This window comes from Dromaius novaehollandiae, chromosome 3 (assembly GCF_036370855.1).
Source record: "Dromaius novaehollandiae isolate bDroNov1 chromosome 3, bDroNov1.hap1, whole genome shotgun sequence".
NCBI lineage: Eukaryota > Metazoa > Chordata > Aves > Casuariiformes > Dromaiidae > Dromaius > Dromaius novaehollandiae.
The window spans coordinates 20,446,016-20,472,275 of NC_088100.1; the positions used below are offsets into that span (position 1 = coordinate 20,446,016).

Genomic DNA, 26,260 nt, shown 5'->3' on the forward strand with positions numbered 1-26,260 from the left:
GTTTTGTGACAACTTAAAGGTTGGTATCATCTTTCTCATTAAAAAGAAATTACTTCCATTAGCAAAGTAGCAGCTCACGTCAGTCCAGTACCAGCTCTAAAACAGCATGGCTTTTTCTTGCCTTATTAAAATATTTATTTTTTATTTTGATTTTCATATTAGGTCTCCAAATAGCATACTGACAAGTCCCATCTCTTCTTTCTGTGTGTGATTACACAGTATAGAACAACCTGATTAAAGTCAGCTTATTATAAAAACACAAATTTGCTTTAACAGTCCTTTCAACTTGAACGGAAGTTTGATGTTTTCAAGATATCAATATATTGAACATGTTATAGCTCCAATTTGATCATATTCATTCCATTAGGAACACAATCACCTGATGAAAGTTAAGCACATTTGAAATTAATGCCCTGAAGACAAATGAACAAGTACTTTCCTGAAGTGAGGTCTGTGGGGTTTTTTTATTTATTTTCTTTTGGCCTTTAAAAAAGGAAATAATTGCATGTAGGGAGGTTCCTCTGATTTTTTTGTAGAGATTCTTTTGAGAGTGTCAGGAGTGCCAGTTGCCTAGGGCATAAAATGACCTCTAAGTTTTTTTATTTTTTTTGCTTTTTAACAGCTGACCAACTGATAATAATTGTGTCATAGGCCTTTCAGTTTCTTCACATAACGCACAAAATTTCACAACTATCAGGAGAGGCATATTCAGAGAAGCTGATTAATCGCAGACAGATTCAAAGAATTATCAGCACTTAAGAATAATTGTTCTACACCTGTTTCATTCCACATGCTTGTATTCTCTATCACCTGTCTCTGGTATTACAAAGATGAAGTGTATAGAGAATTTTTTTTAGATAAACTTACTATATAACAGGTGTTTTGACTTGAAATATAACTTACAGCTCCTTTTCAATACTGTCACTTGCCCCTTTGTATTCTGATCCTTTCTAAAATGTTAAAAATGTAACTTTATTTTATGCTTTACTTCTCTCTCCCTTCCCCCCAAATTCTTTAATACCCTGAATTCTTTACAGGGTTTTGCTCTCTTGACTTTTTGATTATTCTTTACTTTAAATAAATCCTTTACTTTAAATAAAACCATTTGTTGTCTCTTTCTTAGATTTTTTGATCTCATTTGCCACTTTTGTCATCCTCTAAAACATGTCCACAGTGAGCAATGTAATTTGTAAAACATGTCTCTCATTCCTGCCTTCAAATATTTTCAATAAATTTATTGGCTAATATTGTATTGGTTTAAAACTTAAAGCTATTGAATGTACTCACATATACCAGGGAATAATTGTGATCCTCTAACTGGCTAGTGAAATAATAACACATTGTGTCATATGTCTAACTAATTATATTAATTTTTTGCCACGATTTATTTGACCGCAGACCTATAAAGGAAAGGGAAACTTAGTGAAAGTGAAATCTGACACTGCAGCAAGTACTTAAAGCAGGTGAAGTACCTGCAGCAAGTGCAAGCAAAATATGCTGTTTCATGTATGTGAACTTAGTGTGTCTGTAGAGCTTGATTTAGTGACGTCTTCCGTTACCTTTGACCACTTCGGAGAGGTTCAATTGATTTCATATGCTTGCAATGAAATTCAGTTTTGTTGAACTTCTTGCAGAAGTTTGTTGCCTTTACCTTGAATTTGTAAGTCATGGTACAGATAGTATAGAAATACTGCTACTCTGCAAGTTAAAAATGACAAGAGTTTGCAGAGTATTATTTCACTCCTCCCTCACAGCTAGAAAGTAGTATTTCACTTTAATTCTCACCTTGCTGTCATCTTCCCTCATCTCTTACTGCAGAATTAGTTGGGATTTTTTTCTCCACTGAAAGAAAATTAAGCTATTTTAATAGTTTTTTTAAGGGTTTTGTTTTCTTATTTATAATGCTACTTAAGCTATTCTCAGCCCTTAAAAAAAAATTAGGATTGTATTTTGTCACTACTCATTTTTTACAATGTAAGTAGTTGCCAGCTGGTTTTATTTTCACAGTGTTTATTGAATGGGTTAAAAGGTTGATGGGAAATATTAAAAAACAAAGTTGCAACATAGTGGGGGGGGAACTATGCAGAAAAATTTAAAACATTCATGAGGAACTACCTTTGAACAAGTGTCCCTGTTTTCTCAGTCTTGGACTCCAGTTTGCTCTCTGGAGGACCAAAAGTGTTGACAACTGAGAATATTTGTTTTTCAGAGTAGAATACATGTTTCCTAGCACAGTATGCTAGAGTGATTATAGATTCAGTAATATTGCTGACATGTGGTTAAATGGTATTTAAAAATTCAGGCTTTTTGAGTGTGTTTTACAGGATTCAGAAATTGATTCCTGTATATTCTTGCTTAAGTACCTTTATTTGGTAACATGTATGTAAGAAATTAAGGAATGCCCCCCAGCCTCCAGCAGCCTGTCTGGCCCAGCGTTCCCAGACAGTGGCGATGGAGATGTTTAGCGAGAGCGCGCAGTCCTGGCTACTTGCAATCTAGTCACCTCAGTTCCCCTAGCGTCCACAGCCATTGGATTAGGGGCATTAAAGGGTACACCTGTGCCTTCTCCTTGTAATCGCTTATCATTCTTGGTTTTGCTGTTGTTCTTTTGAACAGAAGAAGGGTGATTTTTTGCAACTTTCAGTACAAATCCTAGGCAATCACTTTTGGGCACGTTTTTCATGTTGTATTGCAGAAATGTACTGAGATGTGTATTCTGTTTTATTTTGCTCCTCTTTAACTATGCAGATGACCTGTTTCTTCGAGAGACAGCAATAAAATAGCAAGGACACGCTATATCCATGCTGTCATCTTCTAAAAAATCCCATATTAAAGATCTTCAAATCTTGTTCCAAAAGATAGATATGTATTTCCTCTAAAGTCAGTTGACAGGTATTGTTTTTGCACCCTCCAGCTATCTAACAAATAGGCTTGTTTCAGCCCCTAATCTTCCCATTAGTATGTGGAAAACACTACTAGCATCATGTGTCTTCCAGAGGCCAGGCAGGACATTTCCCTGAGAACTCCGTGGGTGCTTTGCTGCAAGGTGTTCATACTACTAGAAAAGTAGTAGTGTGTATTAACAAATAGGTTTAAGCTGTTAAAAAGGGTTTGTTTGCATAGTAGTGTCTGTGAACCCTCCAGGCAGATATACAGCTTTATTCTTAGTAAAGTGCTTTTTCTGACATGGGATAGAGCTTTCAACAGGTACAATAAACTATGTTGCTAAAACCACTGCGCTCTTACCACAGGTGAACTGTGTATACTGTAGACCTTTTGTTATCATAGATATGTCACCAACCCCCCCCCCACACACACATGTATATTACCTTCTGCTGTCTCAGCAGAAGTATCTAGTGTAGACTTGCTCTGAAATGCTAACGGCTTCCTAAATTTTTTTAAATAGTGGTTGATTCCTCAGATATTTTAGCTGTTAATAAAAGTAGGATAATTTAAATGCTAACATAAAAATGTTCATCATAGTAACTCTACAGAAATTTAACACGTCTGCAAGAGCTGTTCTATATATCTAGCATTTGAGGAATATGGGAAGATATGGGTGAAACAGTGAAGTTAAAATGCTTTTGCACATCTGCATTAAGTTGGAGTATTATTTGTGAGTATTTCTGCTGTAATATTCAAATATTACTGTTGCAAATGGTCTATAATTACTTTAAGAAAGTTAATATCTTCTCAATTTACTGTATTTGTTAGACTACTTCATATTTCACAGAATGTCAGTAACAATGCACAACTGTTTTAAAAAAAAAAAAAAAAAAAAAAAAAAAAGGCTGAAAAAGCTCCTGTCTCCTCCATGAAACAGTCTTTAGGCTTCATCTTTAAGAAATAATAAAAATCCATACTGTACTGTTTTCTATAGTAGAAACATTTTGTAAATATCCTTGTGACAATGTATTTTTAACTTTAATAAATGGAAGACACTTCTGTCTTTTATGTTCCTACTCTGGCCAAACCAAAGCAATGCTACAATTTATAGCCTAATGGAAATCAGCGGAACAGCAGGAGCTAGGGATTATAATCTCTGCTTGTACCCTGATATTGTTATAACCGTATTTAACAGCACTTTTACAAGTCAATGAAATGTGTTGTTTTCATGTGATAATTCATTTGCCAGTTTCTTAGGTTAGATAGACAACATAACTGCAGACAAGACTGGGAATAGTACTGAGGTCTCGAACATAGCAGAGCCAAATGTCTCCCACTGTGACGCGATCCTCTGCAAAGCCGGGCTGTAAAGCGAGATGTGCAGTCTGGGGTAGCACAGGATGGCTCGCTGCAATTTCAGAGCTGGCAATCAACGTGCAGACGTAGTGGTTCTGTGACTGCTTCAGTTTCTTTAGCATAAATCTTTTAATTCTTGTGGTAGATGCTCTTGCTTTCATGTTTAGAGTTTGGTATTCATTTATATGCTGTATCTTGTATTGTCTTGTAACCTAAATCACAAATACTTTGTAAAACAGGAAAGGAAACCAATTATACCGATAGTGTGTGTCATGTATATTGCCTGCTGATAGTGCTCGCGTATAGTCACCTTATCTAGGCTCAGTATTTCTGGTGTCAAATCAAGCTCGCATTTAGAGAGATTGAGTTGCTTTGCTAGTAAGAGGCAGACCTCAGAGGAGAAGGCAGTGTCCTTAAGAATCCAGTTAACTGCTTTCATTTTTGAGAGCACAACTTTTTCTGGAAAGATTCTGGAAATTAAATAAAGTCATTCCTGATCTTTCTGGAATAAGTATATGTAGGAGCAAACAGGCAAAATTATCCTCATATTATTCTTAACTTTAAGGTTTTGTCTCCAATACCGAATGAAATTGGGGAAATAACTCTTCCCCTAACCCCCCTGCCCCCCAAGTTGATAAGATCATCCTTTTAAGGTGAGCAGCCAGTCTAAGAGAGCCTGGGCACCTGAGCATGCACAAGCGACACAGTTACCTTGTAGCGTGGATTATGATTAGTGCCACCTTTGGGTTCCCCATTCTATGGTGTCTTTGCACAGATCATCTCTTTGAACACAAAGAAAGAATCAGCCTCACTCCCCGAGCCTATAGGTAGGAATCCTAGATTTCCTTCAGTTACTATGATCCGAAGAACTATAGGCTGCGCTGTAAGAAGTCGTACACTCTGTAAAAATCATCTGTGCATAGAACTTGTGCATTTGACAAGTTCTCCAGACATAAACTCAGTAGAGCATAGCTGACTGTTGTCTTAAGCTGTGACTAACAATTTTCAGACTTCCTTTCTATAAAGTAAGCCTTGCTGCTCTGTTTTGCACACTTGGTATTTGGTTGCATAACTTGTTTGTGCATTGCACCCACCAGTAACTACTCTTACTGTGCTGCAGGCATGTGCGGAAGGTGGGTAAGCTGATTACACTACAGGCTAGGGATGTTGTTTCCCACTTCTATTTACTCATGACTTGCGATTTTATCAGTGACAGCTTTGTCAGTTTAGCTCATGCATGGAGTCTGTGTAATAGGCTTGCACAATTTTGCTTTTCTGTCTTAAGCAATATTAAACATTAACACACATGCCAGCGGCCAAACAGACACAAGCCTGAGGTTGTTAATGAATTGTAGAGATGTTCACCTATTGATCATCACCTTAAATCGTGAACAGCTTAGCAGGAATTTAACAGATGTTTCTACAAAATGGATTTTTGGGAGCCCCTACATAAAATGAGTCGTATACCTTGCTTTCATACAACAAATTCACTGCCATGCTTTCTGTTAGATTGTAAACTACTAGGTTTCTTTATTATGTTTATATGTACATATGTATCTTTTCATTGCTGAAATTGATTGGGCTCTCTACAGCAAGAATCGCACTACTTTTTCTTGCTGTAAACTTGTTTAATTATACAGCAGCCTTAGACACAGATGTGGTAAAGTAAATACAAATATTAATTGAGGCTGATGCTTTGGTATTTTGCATTCTGCTTTATGATTTTTTTTTAAAGCTTTTGGCTTGCCAACACTGTAACATGATACTCTAAGGAAATTTTTTTCAAAAAATTGTTGTGGAAGTACTGTTTCTGTGCATCAGCTCCACGTGGGATGCTCTTATATTTATATGCACAACAGTTATGTTTTTCTGAATGTGAAGATAATTTAAGAGCCAGAATAAACACCAAGGTAGGTGTCTTTGAGGGTCTTGTCCAAAATAACGGTCAACCTTTCTTCTCTCCTCGTTCTTCTCAGCAGCCTCTTAACCAAAAAAGCACCTAAACTAAATTCATCCATCTTGACCTTAGATTTTTTTTAAGAAACTGTGGTTCTTGTTCTGCTATATTCTGAGCAGCTGGACACCAAAATACACTTAAATGACCGAAAGTTTTGAGACTTAAAGTGTAACTTACATGCACTAAACATGTGCTGCCAGCAGCACACACTTCAGTACATTACAAATTAGCCAGAACTGTTTTCACTTCAAAATGTGGCCAATCTATAGAGCCCACTTGTGGAAGGAGTAACAGTTCTGGGTTCCAGCCTCTCCTTAGAGTAGTGTCCAAGTCTCCAGATGACAGACTGGCCTTTAAATTTGAATCATTGTGCTGCAAAGAAAGGAGGATGCCTGGGTCCGTAACACGTGAACTTTTCTGATTGGCTACCTTGAGGCTGCAGTCTGCTCTGCTTTCTCATTTACCTGATGTTTGGGTAGATTTAGCACTTTGCAGTGCATGAGAATCTTCAAACCAGAAAAATCTTTCCATTTATAGAAATAAATGGTTGTCATTTCTATAATTATGGTTAAACATTAGTTAAAGCTTGCTTTGTCCAACATGTTTTGGCGGAGCAGTTTACATGTGCAAAAGTGATTGCATGTTGCTTTATTCTTCTTATAATGGAGAACTTTGAATTGTTCATTTGTAAAAGCTCAGTGCCTTAATAAAAGATGGTGTTAACTGTGTTTTCACCATAAAACACAGATAATGCAGTCCTTTTACGTGTGCATTTGAATATTCTCTTTTTTCTTTGCTAGAAAAATGTTCCCTGTGGGATTTAAATTTTTACCAAAAACTAATAGCTAGAAGCTAATTTGAAACATCAGGAGTCAGTTGATAACAAAACAGGGTAAAAGGCAACAAATATAATTGCTTGTCTGCTCTCTATAGGTTATCTAAAGAGTAGTGGTGAAGTTGACACTCAGTTTCTGAGTGGCAGCTCTGAATTTGACAAGCATCTTGTCCATTTCGGAAAACTGTAAGCATCAGCAACTGTTGGCAGATTCATGAAAATGGTTCTGTCTGGTTTATCCATTTTCCTTTTTAAAGATTGTAATCAGCTGTGCTGTGTCATCAATTTATCATCATCAGTTATTCTAAATGAGAACTTCATTCTCCCTAAAATATGTATCTTGCTTTGAAAACAAGGGCTTTTTCACTCAGCAGTGTTTTTCTCCTTCTCCACTTTTATTATAATATGTTTAACTTTCAGTCATGACTACAGAGTACAGCTTAACGTGTTACAAAGAGTGATTTGAGTAACCTTCATTTAGATTATAAAATCTGAATGAACGCTACCACCACACCCATAAAACAATGAACTTTCATGTGAGATAAATTAAATAGAAGCAAGATGGGCATTTCACAAGGACAGAGTGAATGTGCTGGAGACCTTTTCATTCTAAGGTATGTCAGCCGAGTTATAATTGGCTCTAATTAGCGCACTCTATTCAGCTATTACAAGTCTTTACCTTGCAGCTCCATGACACTCAAAGATGTGAAATTTCTTTCTACCTTTGAAAACATCAAAGAAAGTGCTTCCAGTCTAGCTTTTATGGCTGAAAACTCAGTGATCAGTGTCAGAAAGGGGCAGACGCATCTACAGGAATAAGGAATATTGATTGCTTGGGCTGGAAGAACTCTTCAGAGTTAATTGGTCAAACCAGATTTCATTGTCCAGTTAAAAGTATATGTACATACTTCAACACAAAATGCCACAAAATTATGCTTTCAGCAATATGTATAAAAAATGATGTGATTTTAAAAAACTTATAAATCATGGTCAGAATCAACTTAAATATTCTTCAGTTATCCTCTCAGTGATGATTCTGATGTCTTTTGATTTCACTTCAGGGAAACTGGATTGTGGAAAGTTAGGTGCGAGTGTGATCAAATGTGAGTTATAATGCATTAACATTTTATCGTGTTGTATGTGTTCGTAGAGTATTTTCATCTTTTTCAAGGATGTAATGGAGATATCTGTGGGGCAGAGCTGTATGGAGGTATGAAACATGCATGACAGTGGTAGCTGCTTACTTGTAGTTATTACAGGCAAAATGGTAGTTGAACCTGTAACTTAAACCACTTAATCATTTTTATTAACCGTTGTTTTCAGTTGCTCATAAGTTTCCCAAGTTGTAACATACAACTTCAACAAGAAACACTTCTGAAAATAGGACTGGCAGTAATACAGGCAAAACAACTCACTTTAGGACAAATCATAAGATCATTCTAGTTCCATGTGCTTCTTAATATGTTTGAAAGCATGATGGTAGCTTAATGTGCTATAAATGAAGTGATTTTGTCCTAATATGACAAACTCATTACAGATGATCTTCTACAAGTAGTTGGTTTTCTTGAATTTGCAACATAATAAGGATGCAGGTCATGGTTCCAGCAGAAGATAGATGCAGAAGCTAGTCCTTCTTTTGATCTGCTCCTTTGCCTTAGGGAAAAGTTTGGTGGGTGAGAAGTCAGGAATACAACCTTTGTTATAGCTTAAGCTCTTTTTATCTACTTTGTGTTAATTTTTTTGCATAGTCCTGTCTCCTGGGTAGCCTGGCCTCTCTCTAACAGCAAATAGGTGCAGCCATCTGGCTGTATATCTAAGTACTTGTTTTGCTGACAGTGCGAAGTTAAAAGGAATGAAACTGTTTCTTCATGGAAGAAGTGAAGTGGATTTTGACTAGAAGATATCAGCTGAGAATAACTGAGGTTGTATTTCATTTATGGTGTGCAGAGGGAGACTACGTTGTTTCACTTTGTTCTGTTACCTGTTGTTTCCTTTCCTCATGTTTTGTGGTATAAGACAGGAGGAAGGAGTCCCATGCTTTAGATGTGGGGCCAGCCAGATCATAGTCACTGTCTTAGGGAGGTAGGAGTAATGCAAATTTGTGCATAAAATATAAACGTGTATGGAGTGCAGTCCCAAGTTAGGAAGGCAGCTAGTGGCTGACTAATAGTGGGCTCACTTGCCCAAGGCTGTGTCTACATCTGTTTCATCTCTTCAATCCAGAGTTTGAAGTGATTCATGCAAAAAGCTAAACAGAACGGAACATTTATGTCTAGTGATGGACTCTTGACAAACCTCGAGAGAGATCTCTTCACATATGCACTGAGGATGAGGATAGCATATCAAATGCCACTGGCACGTTGCTTTTGAATAACTTAAGCTTTTGTCTAGGGATGGGAGGAAGTTGCTTCATGTTGCTATTGATACTAAATTAGTGTTCTCTGCACTTAGCTAGATTGTGTTGTTACAAGTTAATTAGGAGGTTGCGTAATTTTATTTTTGAGAAGTGTGGGGTATGAAAGACTATATTTAATAACAAGTATTATTCTTTTAACCTTACTGTCATCTCAGCAAATGTTTTACGGGTATAGTATATACTTATCTGTGCTGCCTGTGCCCACTGGCTAGACTATGCTTCTTCACATAGGCAGGAATAGAGATGATCACTGGTTTTATTTATAAATTTATTTATTTTATTCTTTCATATATAGCACAAAAGTGGTGAGTCATAGGCAGAAAGGGTATGTTGGTTGAGATACCCATGATGACCAGCTGATGAACTGGAAAAGGTTTGCATCAAAGCTCTGAGGTTTTTGATATTTTGGTGCATTTTCAAAAAGGATGCATGAAATGACATATAAAGAACATTAAGATTTCAAGTTAAAGCATTCAAAAGTGAGTGTGTGTCAAAAGTCTTTGTTCTGATCCTTTTGTGCTATGACTTGTGTTATAGTGACATAATCACTATTCATTTTGCGTGATCATTGCATCATTCAATATATAGAATGGATGGCAAATGAAGTAGGGGATTTCAAGAAGCTCTTATATGATTTGACTAGCATTTAGAAAAGCTAGGTTGCGTTCCTCTTTCTGGCACAGATTTGGGCTGGGATGTCAAAGGGCTCTCAAAAAAAAAAGTGCTAAAGCTGACTAAATGTTTGCATAACTAAGCTTATTTTTAGTATCACATAACTTTTCAGTAACTGACTCTGCAATAATGTTCATATACTATATGTAAAATTTGCTAGATTGCTTGTTAATGGCAGATTTTGCACATGAAACATGGGGCCAATTTCTGCTGAAGAAAACCATAAGGAAAATGATTGAATGTATTCAGAAACAGATTAGGTCTACAAGATTAAAATAGCTTCCCAGTGCAAATTCTATTGTTTTTAATGTTTGATTTGTTTTTTTCATTTTCTGTTTTTGTTTTACAGTGTTATATGGGAACCAATGGGAGATGGTAAAAGGCTTATTTCACTGGCTGATAACAACATATTATTGTGGGATTTGCAAGAAAGTTCAGCCAAAGCTGTGGTAAGAAAAATTGTTAATAAATAATGATATACTTAAGTATAGTATAAATCGCAACATTCACAACCTAAAATTTGCTAATCTTTTAACTACTCCTTAAAGACTCTTCAAAAATAATGTTGCTGTTGGAGGCTGTGACTTGAACATGAGTGGGGGAAGTGAGTACTGTGTTGAATGTGAGTGTTTCAGAGAAGATAACTTGGTTGTTAGTACGTAGTTACATATTTTCCCTCCTCTTGAATTGCCCTTAGTTCTCCTACAGATTCTAGAGCAAATATTCTAAAGTAAAGCAGTGATAACTTGATCAGTACGTGGAGCGGGGGGAAAGGGGGAATCATAGATCAATGAAGTAGAAGGTTATCTAATTCAGATAGTGATTAATGGTCTATAAAGTGTTCCTGGCTTGTATGAAAAGTATTATTCTCTGTACTAGTATATTAAACCATATTGGTGTCACACCCCTCTAGTTAATTTAAAACCCTTTTGTGTATGCATAATATAAACTTCTCCACTTACTATGCCCTGCTTTGAGTTCTCAGTATTAATTTAATTTACTGCCATACTGTATATTCAGATTACTTAATTCATTACTAAATTTATCTTCTCTGATATTCAGGAATATAAATAATAGGGTGTAATTGGTACAGATTTCTATCTGATTATGCCACCTTTTATCGATAATCAAAAGTGTGTTAGTTTGAATACATTGGTGTGGGTTGTATATAGAAGTCCTTGAATGGTTCTGCATAGAATCGTTTCTTCGTCAGTATTTGTCCTTAGAAGTGGAAACTGATCATGTCATCATCGTTATTATTTGGTTGATCTGTTGTCACTTCTTAAATTAACCCGTTAGTTTGACTTGTTTAGTGTTAGTTTCTCTTCCTGGATGTTTCAGAACCAGATTTTTCAACTAGCAGTTGCTTGGAGTCAAAACGTTGTTTCTCTAAACTTTTTCCTGTTGTGCCATCTGACTTCATGTAAACAGATGAAGCCTGAAGTTACTATTAGTTTGCTTAGTATCAACACTGATGGATGAACAAGGAGCCTCTGACTAAACTCAAACATAAAAAGGGAGCATACAAGGGGCAGAAGCAGGGACAGGTGACCCAGGGGGAGTATAGAGACATTGTCCAAGCATTCAGGGATGGAATTAGGAAAGCCAAAGCCCATCTGGAGGTGAATCTGGTGAGGGTCATGAAGGGCAACAAGAAAAGGCTTCTAAAATGTGGGCCTGCTGCTGAATGGAGCAGGGGCCCTGGTGAAAAAGGACACGGAAAAGGCTGAGGTACTCCATGCCTCTTCACTACTGTCTTTACTGGTAAGACTGTCCTTCAGAAATCCCAGGCCTGTGAGACCAGTGGGAAAGTCAGGAGCATGGAAGACTTACCCTCAGTGGAAGAGGATCAGATTAGGAAACATTAAGCAAAATGGTCATGGACAAGTCCATGGGACCTGACCAGATGCACCCAAAAGGGCAGAGGGAGCTGGCCGATGTCATTGCAAGGCCGCTCTTGGTCGTCTTTGAAAGGTCAGTGATGGAGGAAGTTTCCTGAGGACCGAAAAAAGGCAGATGTCAGCCTTGTCTTTGAAAAGGGCAAGTAGGAGGATCCGGGGAACTACAAGCCACTCAACCTCACTTTGATCCCTGGGAAGCTGGTGAAGCAACTAATCCTGGATACTATTTCCAGACATGTGAAGGACACGAAGGTGATTGAGAGTAGTCAGCGTGGATTTACAAAGGGGAAGTTATTCTTAACTAACTTGATAGCTTTGAATAATGAGATGAATGCCATGGTGGGTGAGGGGAGAGCAGTGGATGTTGTTTATCTTAACTGTAGTAAGGCACATGTGGATTGATGTGGATTCCCATAACATCCTTATAGAGAAACTTTGAAATATAGTATAGATAAGTAATCAGTGAGGTGAATTGAAAACTGGCTGAACTGCTGGGCTCAAATGGTTGTGATCAGAGGCACAAAGTCTAATTGGAAGCCAGTCACGGCTGGTGTATTCCAGGAGTTGACAGTTGGGCCAATGCTGTTTAACCTCTTCAGTAATGACCTGGATGATGCGACTGAATGAATGCACCTTCAGTAAGTCTGCAGGTGATATGAAACTGGGGGAAGTGCAGAAAGCTGCACTGCTATTCATAGGGACCTTGGCAGGCTGGAGAAATGGGCAGAGAGGAACCACATGAAGTTCAGCAAAGCAAAATGGAAAGTCCTGCACCTGGAGTAGAACAACCCTTTGCACCTGTATGTGCTGGGGGCCAACTGCCTTTGGGAAGCAGCTTTGCCGAAAAAGGCCCTGGGGGTTCTGGTGGACAACAGCTTGACCATGAGCCAGCAATGCAGCCTCATAGCAAAGAGGAGTATCCTGGGTATCCTGGGGTGCATTAGGAAGAGCCTTGCCAGCGGGTTGTGATCCTTCACCTCTACACAGCACTGGTGAGGCCACATCTTGGGTGCTGTGTCCAGTTCTGTGCTCCCCAGTATGAGAGAGAGACGCGGACTTCCTGGAGTGAGTCCAGCAAAGAGTCATGGGAGGGGGAGCAGAGAAGATAGAAGTCTAACCTCCAGAAGCTTGTCTGTGGCATTGTATCTGTTGGATTTATATTACTCTTATTAAGAGGCATTATTTCTTTTCTAATGCATACAAGGCACACACACTTTTTTAGAATGCCTTTTTTAAACCTGTTGAAAAAATGCTTTTCGGAATGATTCTGCTTTTATGCTATAGCTCTTCATGTCTCTGAAGTGCTGGATGTGCAAGACTACTTAGCATTTTTCCTTTTTTCTCTTCTTTCTTTGGGCAGCTCTGTCCTCTCCTGCTTGAATTTTTTTGAATGTTAATTAGTTTTTGCACTGTCCTGACCACTTTTCCATCACAATCCCAAAGTTACCATATTTCTTCCTCGTTCCAATCTATATGAAATTCCTTTTGGGATGCTGTCTAGTCTGTTACCAGTCTCCATTTTATGTGTGTGTGGGAATCTTCTAATAAATGCCATGTTCTTCACTCTGTCTCATGTTATTTTGCTTGAGATTTACTTACTAAAACTTGTCATGTTCAGTTAAATACCTTCCTTTTACTATTCTTTTCCTCAAAATTAACTTCCTTACTCTGTCATAGAAATATTTGTGAATGAAATTCATGGATTAAGGAGTATTCATTAAATTGTGCAACAGTGGTCTTCCTATTTGAAGAACTTATTTCAACAGCTTCCTTTTGGAGATGTATCTACTATAGGCAATACTAGTATAAATCACAAGAGGTAAACCCAACTATAATCTTTATGCACTTTCCATGAAAGAATTTTAAAACTCAGGCATAGTTCTAGGGAAAAATTTGAAATATATGTATCTTGAAAATTGTACATTCCAAAATTTCTGCTTGCGTGCATTGATCAGAACTTGAGCTATTTAACCTTTTATTGGATGTGTCTCCTCTATCTGCCTGGAGGTTACAAGTCTCATTGTTTTAATCAGAATTAACCTGAAGAAATTTAGGGTTCCCGATATATTTAGAAATTCTTTGTAATAAAATTACGGAGTATTCAGTCTCTAAATTATCTGGTCAGCTTGTCACTGGAAACATTTGCTAACCGTAGCTTACTGTACAGTTTTATTTTCTGTTAATTTTTTTCTTTCAACATTTTTTGTTAAAACATTTGTGTCTCTTCATTACAGTAGTTAACACAGGAATATTTGCCTGTATTTGAATTAAGACAAGCTTCTCCTGTCCTTTTGACCAGTCCTTTTATTAGTGTTCTGAGGACCTTACCTTCTGAGGTGAATCTAATCTTAGGCTCACTGCATAATTACCTTTTGCAATTAAGTCCTTTGCCATTTATATTCATTAGCTGAACCCGGGAGAGGTCTAAATCCCATCCAATCTACAGGGTTTGGGTAAGTTCTGCTGAAAAGATGACAGTTAATACTTCTGTATACAGGTGTTGGGTCACATGACCAAATCACTAAAACTCTTGTTTGGCTAAATGCAATATGGAATATGCAGAATGGAATATGCAGAAGACTGCAGCAGGATGAAATAGAGAATTAAAATATAGATATTTTAATGTGTGCCTTGTGTCATCAGAAAATAAGGATGCTAAATGTGGGAGGAGCAGAAGTATGTTTCCATTTGCCAGCAAAAGTTTAGCATTGTACCTCCAAGAAAACTATTTGAGAGGTATTTTGAATAAATTGGGAGAAATTAGACCTATTCACATTCATTTTGATTTGATTGTTTTCTGAATTACCAACTTTTGCTATTTCCTCTATGAAAAAACTCATAGCATAAAAATATAGGGTCACTTTTGCCTTTCATCTTTCAGGTATTATAATACTAGACTTTATTTTTCTTCTCTCTGCCATCAAATATTATTCTTATTTAGAAAGAGTGTTGTGAAATTTCGTTAGACAGATGAACCTTTCTTTCTAAGCAGAACCAGTTTTTGAAGGATTTAACTTTGTTTACTGAGTAGTGAAATAAAATCATTGCTTGAAGTACGTTCACAGAATCCGTTTTTTCTCCTCCTCTCTTTTAATACTTGTTTCATCTTCTGTTCCATTTTGCAAAGACATAGCATGAACTGGAGATACGTCATCACCTACTAGGAAGAATGTAGATGGAAGTGCGATGGGCAAGTTATTGGCGCTACCTTGTCTTAGTGCACCTTACCTTGAATATGAGGAACGGCCATCCGTTTAGTTTGTTGGGGGGCAGGGGTGTCTTCTGTTTTCTTTCTGACCCTCTTATCTGCAAGGAAGAATGAAAAGATGAATTTTTCCCTCGGGGTTGCTTAGAACCACAGGTTTAACTGTAGCCCCTCCCTCTCATTTAACAGCAAAAGAAGTCTGTCCCTTTCTTTTCCCTTTTCAGAACTTTCTTTTTGCTTTTGTTATATGGTGGGATAATGATAATTTGGCTATACCAAATACTGCTGTAAAAGGTTCATTTGCTTCCCCTCCCTAGTGTTTTTTAGGGCATAGCTTTCCCCCTAGGAGTTGGCTTCTGATCATCTTTCCTTGACAGTCTCTCTGAATTTGTCCTATTACATTTCTTAATTAGTCCATTCCTTCTAGAAAGCAACTTTTCTGCAAGTTGCAAGATTTTCAAATTTGTTACTACATTATTAGTCACAGGTGGTAAGAAATACATGAGTTCAGGAATATCACTACAGTCATAACTTCCAGCTTGTTGCTAGTTTTTCTCAGAGACTATTTAGAATATGCAATAATATCTGCCTTTTTTTTAGCCTGCTTTTTTTTTTTTAAAAAAGACTTTCCCTCAACTGTGAGTTTCTTTGTTTATTTTTATTTTGAGGAGGGTGAATGAAGATTTTTGTTAGTCTACAGACACCTTCACTGTTTCACATACTGTGACAGTAATATTTCTTGATAAAGTATTGGTTAGATATCATTAATCTTCCTCTCATTCTAGTCTTATTGCTGTTTGGCATGTTTTCTGCTTCTCCCTTTTTGATAGAGTTGATTATATGAGATAGAAAGGCATCAATGTTACCAATTTTGGAATTTTTCTTTTTTCTTTGATCTTTGTTAGTTTGTGTTCACCTTCTGAAACCTGAAGCTGTCTTAGTGTAACTGTTTTCTAAAATTACTTTCTTCAGAAATAGATGAAGGTAAAGTGTCCGTGATACTGCTTTCCAGTCACGCTCCTTTGGAAGTTCCCAAAGTTTTCAGCTGCGGTTGTGCGCAGGCTACCTACTTCACTACAAGTTTCCTACGATAGTTTTTCATCATTTCAACAGGCTAATAAGAAGCTATGTTGGAGTTGTATTGTTATCTCTGCACTGATGATAGTAAATTTCTCCTATGTTATTTGTTACTGAACTCAAGATTTTCTAGTTCTGCTGCTCTTGCAGTGTTTGAAGGAGGGGTCTAGTTGATGTTCCTGAAACTTGTATTAGGTGTAATAAGAAACACTGAGAGGAAATGTTCTTTCTCTTCTTCTTCAAGTATGTGTTTTTATCAAAATGATTAGTCAGATTCCCTGTCACTTCTGGATTGTTTAGTAGCATTTAATATATAGGTGATGCTAATTCAGAAAGTAATAGGGACATTATGGTGGAATTTGCCTCAGAAAAGTATCTTGAACAGAGCGGTCCCATCTTGATTCAGATTAAAATAAATTAACTGAACGATTTGGTTCTTGAAGGCTGAAGATGAAATTTAAGAACTGTTTACTGAAACCAGTAAATCATAAATCATTATGGTAAAACCATTAAGGGTTTGAGGCTTTAGACCTCTTCTACATTGCTTCCTCCCTTTGCAAGCCAAATTTGACTTTGTAACAACAACAACAGAAAAAACCTATCTGGCAGTGGCATTCTAGGCAAAAAGGAAAATTTTGTGAGGTAGTTTCCAAGGCTATAAAAATAACATATCCAAATATAGGAGGTTATTCAGAATAAACATAAGATCCTTGCTATTCTTTTTTGGTAAGATGGGTGCTGTTTCTCAAGGCAGGAAATACATTCTGGACTTCAGTGGAGAACTTTGTAGGGTGCATGATGGGAAATACTTACTGCAGTTGGAGTAAACATGGGTTAATTACCAGTAAGGAGGAACTGGCTAAAGAGGAACTATTGGATCAGAAGCAGGATAGAAGACCAGTTCCTAGAAGGTAGATGTTGGGACCAATTTTGTTTAATGTTCCAATTAACGATAGCATAGAAGTATGAATATAATGATGAAGATTGCTGATGAGACAAACTTGGAATGCATCATTAGTATTTAGGAATACCAGTATGTTCCGGAGGAAAAACTAGCTGGTATTGAGGTTTGGATTAAGTTTTGTAGTATGAATCAGAAAACCTTGCATTTAAGGAATAAAAATTGTTTTTGATGCAAGATGGAAGCTCAGCATTTGGAAATACGTAGATTCTTTTACTTAGTTATTCTAAGGATGACTCCAAGCTGCCAGTTTGACAGCAGTTTGAACCTGTTTGAAAAGATAAATAATCGTGAGGTAGCTCAGGACAGCTAGGAAAACTGGTGTGGCATGGTTCCCTAGGATGGGAGGAATTGAACTCAATGAATTAAAACCCCTCTTTTATATTTCTATGTTTCTGCCAATAGCAAACCAAAACAGCATTCATCCCTTTTTAATGTGGATCTGAAAATAGTTTTTCATCATATTTGCTACTTTGATTGTTAGGATGTCACCTCCTTGAAATCTCCATGCTAACTCTAGCATGCACAGAATAAGAGTGGCCCACCTCCTGTTGAGGAGGCTATGATTAAAAAGAAAAAAACCTGTGCTTAAATTATCTCAGTGAGCTCAGTAATCACTACTGTGAGTTAACTTCTGTCAGTTGATGCTCATTAGACATCTCAATATTTTTGGACTTTAATCAGGTAAGATGTCTTCACTGCTCCTGTCTTCACTGAGAAGGCAGTGAAAATCAGATTAGCTTGTGCAGCCTAAACGTATGAATGTTTCATAAATGAAGTCATGGCTTCTTTAGTAGATCTTGTCTGGGATGTACTTGAGTGTCCATCAGAATTTCAGTCTTTTGACCTCTCAGGTAAGATGTGTGAGTTTCATGGTATTCACTTTTTTGTGTTTCTTTTGTGATTTATTTTATTTAAAACTCATAGCTGCTGCTGTAGAAGTAAGAAGACTAGAAGTTTTAAAATAAACATTGAAAAAACATTCAGAAGTCAAAGGAGTCTTTTCTCAATCTTTAAGTAAAAATATTTTCAGATTTCTATTAATTTTGATATTTGAAATCACTTCCAAATGTTAAAAAAAAGACTTAAGATGTTTTACATATTTCGTATTGTAAAGACTTTTTTTTCTCAAAAAGCAATACCAATCATTTACTCACAGAAAACGCAAGGTAGTTCTTTATTGCTATGTATTCAGATTTGTGCAATTGTTGTTAAGCCTTTACATAGTAAGAACAGAACATGGAAATTCCTATATAATGATTGATATTTACTTGTTTAAAATGGGAAAATTCTGAAACTAAGGTATCAGTCTGCATGCCAATATTATGAACTCTTGCAAGTGGATTGATTTTAATTAACAGACAGAAAAACGTTACGTTCCTAACTTTTTTTGTTAGCTTTTATTTTCATGTAAGAATGTTGATTGACTGTTGCTGTTTGGCAGCCATTTAAGTGTATTAATAAATGTAGCATTTCCATTAATTCAGTGCTTTTTTGTTAATCAGAAAGAGATAGTGTATATATGTGCAAATTAATTGAGTGAGTTAGAAAATGGTGAATGCTGTAGTGCTCTATTTTGCTCTTAGATGTTTTTCGTGCTTTATGTCAAAGTCTGGGGAAAAAATCAACATTCCAAATTCAGGAAGTAACATTTATTAGTTTTTAGTCAAACTGCCTTAGAATTAGTGCATACGTTAAGGGAAAAGAAGTGTTGCATATTTATTAGACAAACATATAATAACGATTAGATAAACTTATTTATTAGATAAACATGGTATAGTGCGGGAATAGGGCTGCATGTTTCCAGTTACAATTTCATTCAAAAGTTTACAGAATTAGAATTTTAGAATTGATCCTTTCTCACATTGTTTTTCATAATACGTTGCAAGAGGAAAAAAGAACAGCTTTTAGCTCCCTGCCCTGACTTGTTAATTGTTTTCTCAGCTTGAAGGAAAGTTTCAGGTTTTCAGCTGAGCTGGCTGAGTAAAACCAAATGAAAATTGCTTCTTTGTACAAGAGTATACATAGTGTCAAAGTAGAACTTGGCATTTTTTATTCCAGATCCTTTGAGTTTTTTTCCTACCTTTTATTTGTTTTATTTTACGTGAATACATGCACATATACTGCTTATTGTCTGCTCTGACAATTTGTTGTTGGATAATCCAAAAATAAATGCTAAGATTCGTTGCTCTCGTGTTAGTGCTTTTACCACCTGACCGTACTACTGGTTCCTAATCATTGTCTCTGAAAAAGTTTAGTAATTCTACCATTCTTTTGCTTCGTGACATTCAGCTCTATCTAGGACGCTATGTAGTATATGAATGTAAGCATGATTTTACTAGTCCAAACCTAGAATCCATTCAGCCCAAGTATTCCGTTTAAAATAGTGGCCGTAGTAGACTCCTAAGGAAGAGTTCAGTATAGCAAATATTTTGGATGCTTTCCCCTTAACACTCTCGCAGCCTTCAACTCTTTTCAGTTCAAGGATTTTTGTGAACCTGACGGGATTTGTCTGTTTAGTAACCCTCAATAGATCTTTCTTCCAGGTACTTTTCTATCCTTTTCTTTGATGCAAGTAAGCTTTATCGATTCAAGTACCTTTTGTCAAGGAGTCCTGAGCAGTAGTGTGTTGGGTGAAGAACCACTTTCTTTTGTTTACCATTGAATCTGGCTTCTACAAGCTTCATTTGCTGGCCCATAGTTCATGTTTTGGAAGAGAGAATGAACAATTGATTCACTGTTTCCATGTTGCTTGTGATTGTCTAGACAATTACTGCATCTCTGCGGAAGTTGACATATGTTTTGTTTTAAGGATACTGCCTATCCTTTCCTCCTTCCAATTTGGTCCTTAAGAGATCAAAATTTGAAGCACACAGGGTGGCATCTCAGACCTTACTGATGTTTTGTTAAAGTGAGTTGGAATAATTGATGTTTTCGTTTGAATACATACAAATCAGTCCTTCAAAACTGGGATAGACTTTTTCATATTTCAGATACTTTGTTTTTGTAGAAACCTTTCCTTGCTTGAGGATAACAACTGTGTACAGTTCTATTCCGATCACATGATGTTACTTAAATTTTCTCAGAACCTTTTCTTTTGCTTTCAAATAATTGTTCTCATGCAGTTCTATCGTATTATGATACTACCCTTTTTACTGTTGTTCTTATGTCAACAGCTTTAGGCACTGATCCACCAAAGCACTTAAGCACTTACGAACAGTGTTAAATCCAGCTGTAATCCATTAACCATTTTACAGGGTTTAGGTTTCATTTTTGTCCGGGCTTTTTCTTCTAAAGTCAGAGTGTGAGTCCTTTCACAATGCAAGAACAATAGCTAGTTCTGTTGTCTAAAAATACACAACAGATCTCTTGCTCTTACTAACTTTTTTCCCTTACTAGAAGTCACTTTTATGTGTTTATAAAATATTTTCATGATTTATTTTCCTTTTTTAACCAGTGAGTCCCTTGCAGCTGTATGTTTCCATTTCCTGGGTAGCACAAGACCAAATTCTCATGTGAGATTAGTGCCTAAGATGTGCTTCTGTCATGTTTTACTTCTGTCAACTCCTCTGTCTTTAAAGAAGTAGAAGGAAGAGTTCAAGATAAAAAGAAAGCTCACCTACTTCTTTTTGCATTCAGGCAAAACTAAGGCTCAATTTTTTTGAACCTGCATTTATGATTCCAGATTACCAGCTTTGTTTCCTATGAATTCATTTCTTGCATCTCTGTAAGTTTCCTTCTGTTCCATGAGGGTTTCTTCTTATGTAAGACATTCCCCACCCCCACCCCCCCCCTTAACTGTCTTTTAATACATTGCAATTCCTTTCTGGCTGTAACTTTGGGAGTATGGTTTTGTTAACAAAAGTCTCATGAGTTGGTTGGGAACTTGGCTGTATGCATATTTGGCCATCCATGTGAGAAAAGGTTTCATGTAATTCCTACAGGTGCTCAAGGATTGCAGGGAAAGACCGGGATGACTTGGCCAATGTTACATGTATGCAGTTCTTCCCGTATGTTGTAAAGAAATAGTGCAAGATATTTGTGCTGGTCTCACTGCTGTATCTTTCATCTGAAAAGAATGAACTGTTCCTTTTTCCATAATAGTTTACCTGATAAAGTTGAAATAGAGACACTTCTTAAAAATGCCTGGAATGCTGGAGAAAACATCATCTACTGCTTGCAAAGTCATTCTGTCCTGAGTTGTATTTTGGGTGTGTGCTACTCTCTGTCTCAGGAACAGATTTTGGAACTGTAAGATACGTATGAAATTTTGTTTGTTTGTACTCTTTTACTGTCAGTGTTAAGATTTTCTTCCTCCCCCCCCCACACCTTTATCTAAGCTTTGTTTGGCCAAGACTGCCTACTAAAGAAACGTAGTTTTAATTTTTGATGATCCACTCAAGTTCCGCATGTTCTCCTGTGCCTGAAATGTAGTATGTGTCAAAAAACAGAACAGTGCAGTTTGTTTTATTACCTTGAGTCCAGTAGATGTGTCCCACATAATATTTTTCTTCATATTAATAACCTGCAAGTTGTAGAAAGGCTTTCAGACATTATTGGTACTTGAGAAAGAATGATACTAGAGGAGTAGGTTTGGATGCTGTGTTGTATCATTCATTACCACGTGAGCGAGATATGACCTTGCATTGCAGGGCCTCTTATATTCTTAAAAAGTAGACTCTTCAGAAAGATTTTGGAAAACTTCACATGGAAGAGTTGTAATTTCTGAATTGCTAATCTACTAAATAAAAAAGATATTCGTAGTGTAATTGTAACAATAATAAGTTAGCAAAATACAGAAATGGACATGGGTGTTATATACAAATAGATTTAAACAGTGTTGTATTGGTCTTTGGTCTGTATTGACAGCATATTTTTCTGTTGGTGTTACTTAAATTTTATGCAAGCATTATGTATGTTTAGCCCTTACTTCATCTATGAAAGCTTAGTATTTCTGGTGAGAGTAGTGAGCCTTTTCTTAAAATCTTGCCAGTGTGGTTATTTAACAGAATATTTTATGATGTGTAAAGAAAGGGGAAGAGGAGACAAGTGATCCAAAGAGAACCAATGCTGCAATCTGCTTGCGTGTGAAATGCCTCTCAACAAAGCAATTTAAATATGAACTATGTAAAAGCTTTACTTTGTGCAAGATGACCAAGTATGTCTATCATCTGTCTAGCCACTTGGAAGGTGTATAAATTTTAGTTCTGTTTAAAATGGAAATATTTGGTTTTTCCTCCCCCTCCCCCAATATGAAACAATCAATTTCAGTAAGTGACTAAAAATAAAACAAATTTGTAGTGCCTTTGGTTTTGTTTTTCCCCATGTTCACATGGACTTACATGACAACTTGCCTTCCAGCTTCAAAAACATGCCGATTATTTTGTAATTCCTTTTTGTTATCTGTATGGAGGTGGAGAGCTGTTTGCTTGTGACATGCTTCTCTGTGCAAGCCTTGTTTTGGAACTGAAACCTTTTATTCTTACAGGTTGCAGATTTATGATATAGTGCCTGCTATTATATTACTATTATATTAATAGGCATGTATGTGGTGACTTGATATCTTTTTCCCCCATCCCACCCCTAAAGCTGTAACACCTTTACTGAAGACTCTTTGACACTATAATTCTGTTCTTAAGGGTGAAAATTAGCATTTTGACATGGAAAAATGCGTACTTTGTGTGTCTCCTAGGACTGTTCATGAAACTAAGTGGGCGTGTTGTTTGTCTATTTGAGCCAGCTACAAATTTCTGCCATACATCCCCGTTGTCTATCTGGTCTTGCAACAAATGATCTGAAACTGTTTCTTTTTGGTTATAAAGAACCACAGTACTTCTAGTACTTCTGAACACGTTGCACTTTATTGAAAGAATACTTTAAATATTTTGTCCCTATTCTTTTATCCTAGCATTTTGGTAAAATATCACATATGAAACAGTAGGCCATTGGGCAATTTTTGTTTTCACCACAAGTACTTTCATTTTAGTTTTACATTTGGAAATATCGCTGGCTTTGTTCTGTGTTGTTTAGCTCTCCAGTTCTACAGCCTTGGAAGGGAAAGGACAGTTAAAATTTACATCTGGACGATGGAGTCCACACCACAATTGTACACAGATTGCAACAGCCAATGATACTACTGTTCGAGGATGGGATACACGAAGCATGAGGTAATTAAAAATTGCAATCTTTTCCTCAAAAAAGGGGGGGGAAATGCCACTCTCCTTTGGAGATGGATTTTCATTGCTCCTAATGTTTTTTTGGCGATTAGAAATGTCGCAAAGCTGTTGCTTATAAATGGAATGGTATGGCTTGCATAGCTGATGTATTCACAATTTAGTAAAAGGGGTCCTCCATTTTGCCCATCAGCTTTAACTCTAACTTGTATATCGAGTTTTGTTGAACTGTGTACTAGTCGCAAGATGATTAGTCCAATACATAGATTAGTCCAATACATAGACATTACTTGAATGAAGCTGTTCTGTAATTCAACCTGAAAATCAATATTTAAGATCAGTCCTGGCTATGCTCTGAAATGTCTTAATAGCATAGTATTTAAAGGTAACTTTAATCTTTGGAAGTAGTTTCTCAGGATAAGTTCACTCTTCATGTTCTGATTTTAACAAAGTACACTATATTAAAGATTGTAGAATACTAGTTTCATGTAACTACCAAAGCTATCCAAATCATGACCAAATCAATTAAGGCTTTGTATATACCAAATAAGATGTCTTCCCCCTGCTCAGTTGTGATTTTGATAAGCAAAGGAGTGATGTTGTGCACATCTGTTGCCATGACTACTAAAGCGCCTGTGCAAGCTTTTTTAAGATACACTTTATCCCCTTAGCACATAGTAATTTATCACTAAACTGAGAAGACGGATATCTTGTAATAACTTTTGTTGCCTTAAACGGGTATGACTTTAAATTTAGTTCTATGGTTCCTGCCAGCGCAGGAGTGTAGCAATAAATACCCATGCTTGCCAGTCATGTGTGTTTCTGCCAGAAACGTTTATTTAATTTATTAAACAAAAGTTAAAAATACAAATATAATAATTTAGAAGTCACTTCTTCTATCTCTGTCATCTGGTTTGATAGTGACATTTTGTTCTGTAAAAGGATATGTAAAAATATAATTTCATATGTGTGTGTGTGTGTGTATATGTGCCTGTAGAAGGACTATTTTAAAGGAAGCGTACAAGAAAAAAGGGTCAAAAGAGAAAGCTTTTTCTTTACGTTGCTTTTTTGTAATGTTTTTGTAATTGTCCTATTTTTAGCATGTAGTGTGCAGGCTTGAAGATAAAAGCTTGCTTTCTAAGTAGAAAATATTAAATACTATGATTTTTTTTTCTGCATATGATAAGTCTGTTTAATACCCTGGCCCATTAGAAAAAAAGTACATCATTATTGTGTTAAATGAATTCTCTCAGTAATGTGTATGAAAGCTACAAGGAAAACATAGTTTGGTTAACAGAAATAAAGCCCACCATTCTAATTAGTTTAAGTGAAGCTCCGATTAGATAGTTCTTGAAATAATTTAAGAGAAGTAGTCTATGCCAAAGAGTTGTTTGCAGTGTACTTGAAAAATACATGATAAAAATAAGTCTAGTCTGCAATTGCACTGTAAAATGCAGAATGATGCAGCTATCTGATAAGGACTAGTTAGACTAGAGAGAGGAGTTTAAAATCATGCACACATGCCACAGCAGTGTAAGTAGCAAAAAATGAGAGAAAGAAACCAAGGACAAAAACCTGCTATAACAGCAGAGAATAAAAAAGGAGAGCTACTAAAGAAGTAGGCAGAATAGAAACGTGAGAGTGCAATTATGAAAGCTGTAGGATAGATGGAATATATGATATTGAATGTGGCAAACAAAGGAAGAGAAGAACGGGAGGTTGCAGTAAAGACTCCTAGCCTGGGAAGCAATCATTAGTAAATTTAATCAGAAAAGTGCTTGTAAAGCAGAGAGGACAGAAACTAGGCTGACTGGAGAGAGAATTGTATCAGGGAAATCCAGACTTTAGGAATACATTTTAAAAAATCTGGAAGAAAAAGGTCATGGGAAGGTGGAGCAGTAGCTGGAGAAGAGGTTTGTGTGCGCTCTGGCCTTAATATATGACAAAAGTGGGAGTTCAATGTAGGTAATATTGCTGGTGGTCAGATGACAGAGTGGAAGAAAAGAGAATATTCATATCTGGGAAGGAAAGCGATCAAGCGGTCAAATTAAGTCATTTAAGTTAGGATAAAGGCTTTGATGGTAAGCACAGTTGAATTTGGAGAGACTGCGGATGGCATTTTTCTTTAGATGCTGACAAATGTCTCCATGAGCAGTGCAGCAACAAATAGAGTGAAAGATACAGTACTGGGGGAGAAGTGTTTTCCTGCTGTGAGCATGCTTGAGATTTTAAAGATTTCCCATAAAGACATTTCAAGAAATGAAAAGGAAATGTAAAGTTCAGACCCCAGAATAGCTAGTAGAAAGGCACACCTGGGTGAAATCCTTACTTTCTCTGATTCAGAGAAGAGTCTTGAGGATGGATAACCTGGTGATGTCCTCTACCCCAAGTAACTGCCGTAGTTGCCAGTATAGTGGTTAGTCTAGGACTGGTGCAGTTTGAATCTCTCCTTATGGAGCTATTTTGCTTTGTAATAGTAATTAGATATGAACAGCATGAGGCTTCTCTCTCAGGTCTTGACAAGCGAATCTATACATGAACCAGGAAACATAAAGTTTTGGTTTCAGCCAGTCAACATTTTCTGAAGAAAAATATTTTTCATTAGTAATAATAATAGTAAAAATAGGCTTAACAAGTTCTAGTCAAGTCTGTAGGAGAGTGTCAAATCAAGGCAGAGCTTTGGTAGATACTAGCTTTGAAAATGGACATGGGAACAAGTACAGCCATTTAATAAAGCTGGTGGTAAAGCTGAAGGAGACTGTCTACTCATCACAGATTTTTTTTTCCTTAGTGAATCGGTGATGTGATAGTAGAAACAAAG

The 26,260-nt window shown here is 36.6% G+C and overlaps 1 protein-coding gene across 2 annotated transcripts in view; it reads left to right on the forward strand.

Moving 5' to 3' along the window:
- EIPR1 (EARP complex and GARP complex interacting protein 1) overlaps window positions 1-26,260 on the forward strand; it is a 109,189-nt gene that overhangs the window by 50,272 nt on the left and 32,657 nt on the right. For both annotated transcript variants that reach the window (XR_003260207.2, XM_026106838.2), the window contains exons 5-6: window positions 10,472-10,571; window positions 23,297-23,433. Coding sequence is in view for 1 of the 2 variants with exons in the window: in XM_026106838.2 (XP_025962623.1) it covers window positions 10,472-10,571; window positions 23,297-23,433 (237 nt within the window). In the remaining variant the exon portion in view is untranslated. The remainder of the gene's footprint in view (window positions 1-10,471; window positions 10,572-23,296; window positions 23,434-26,260) is intronic.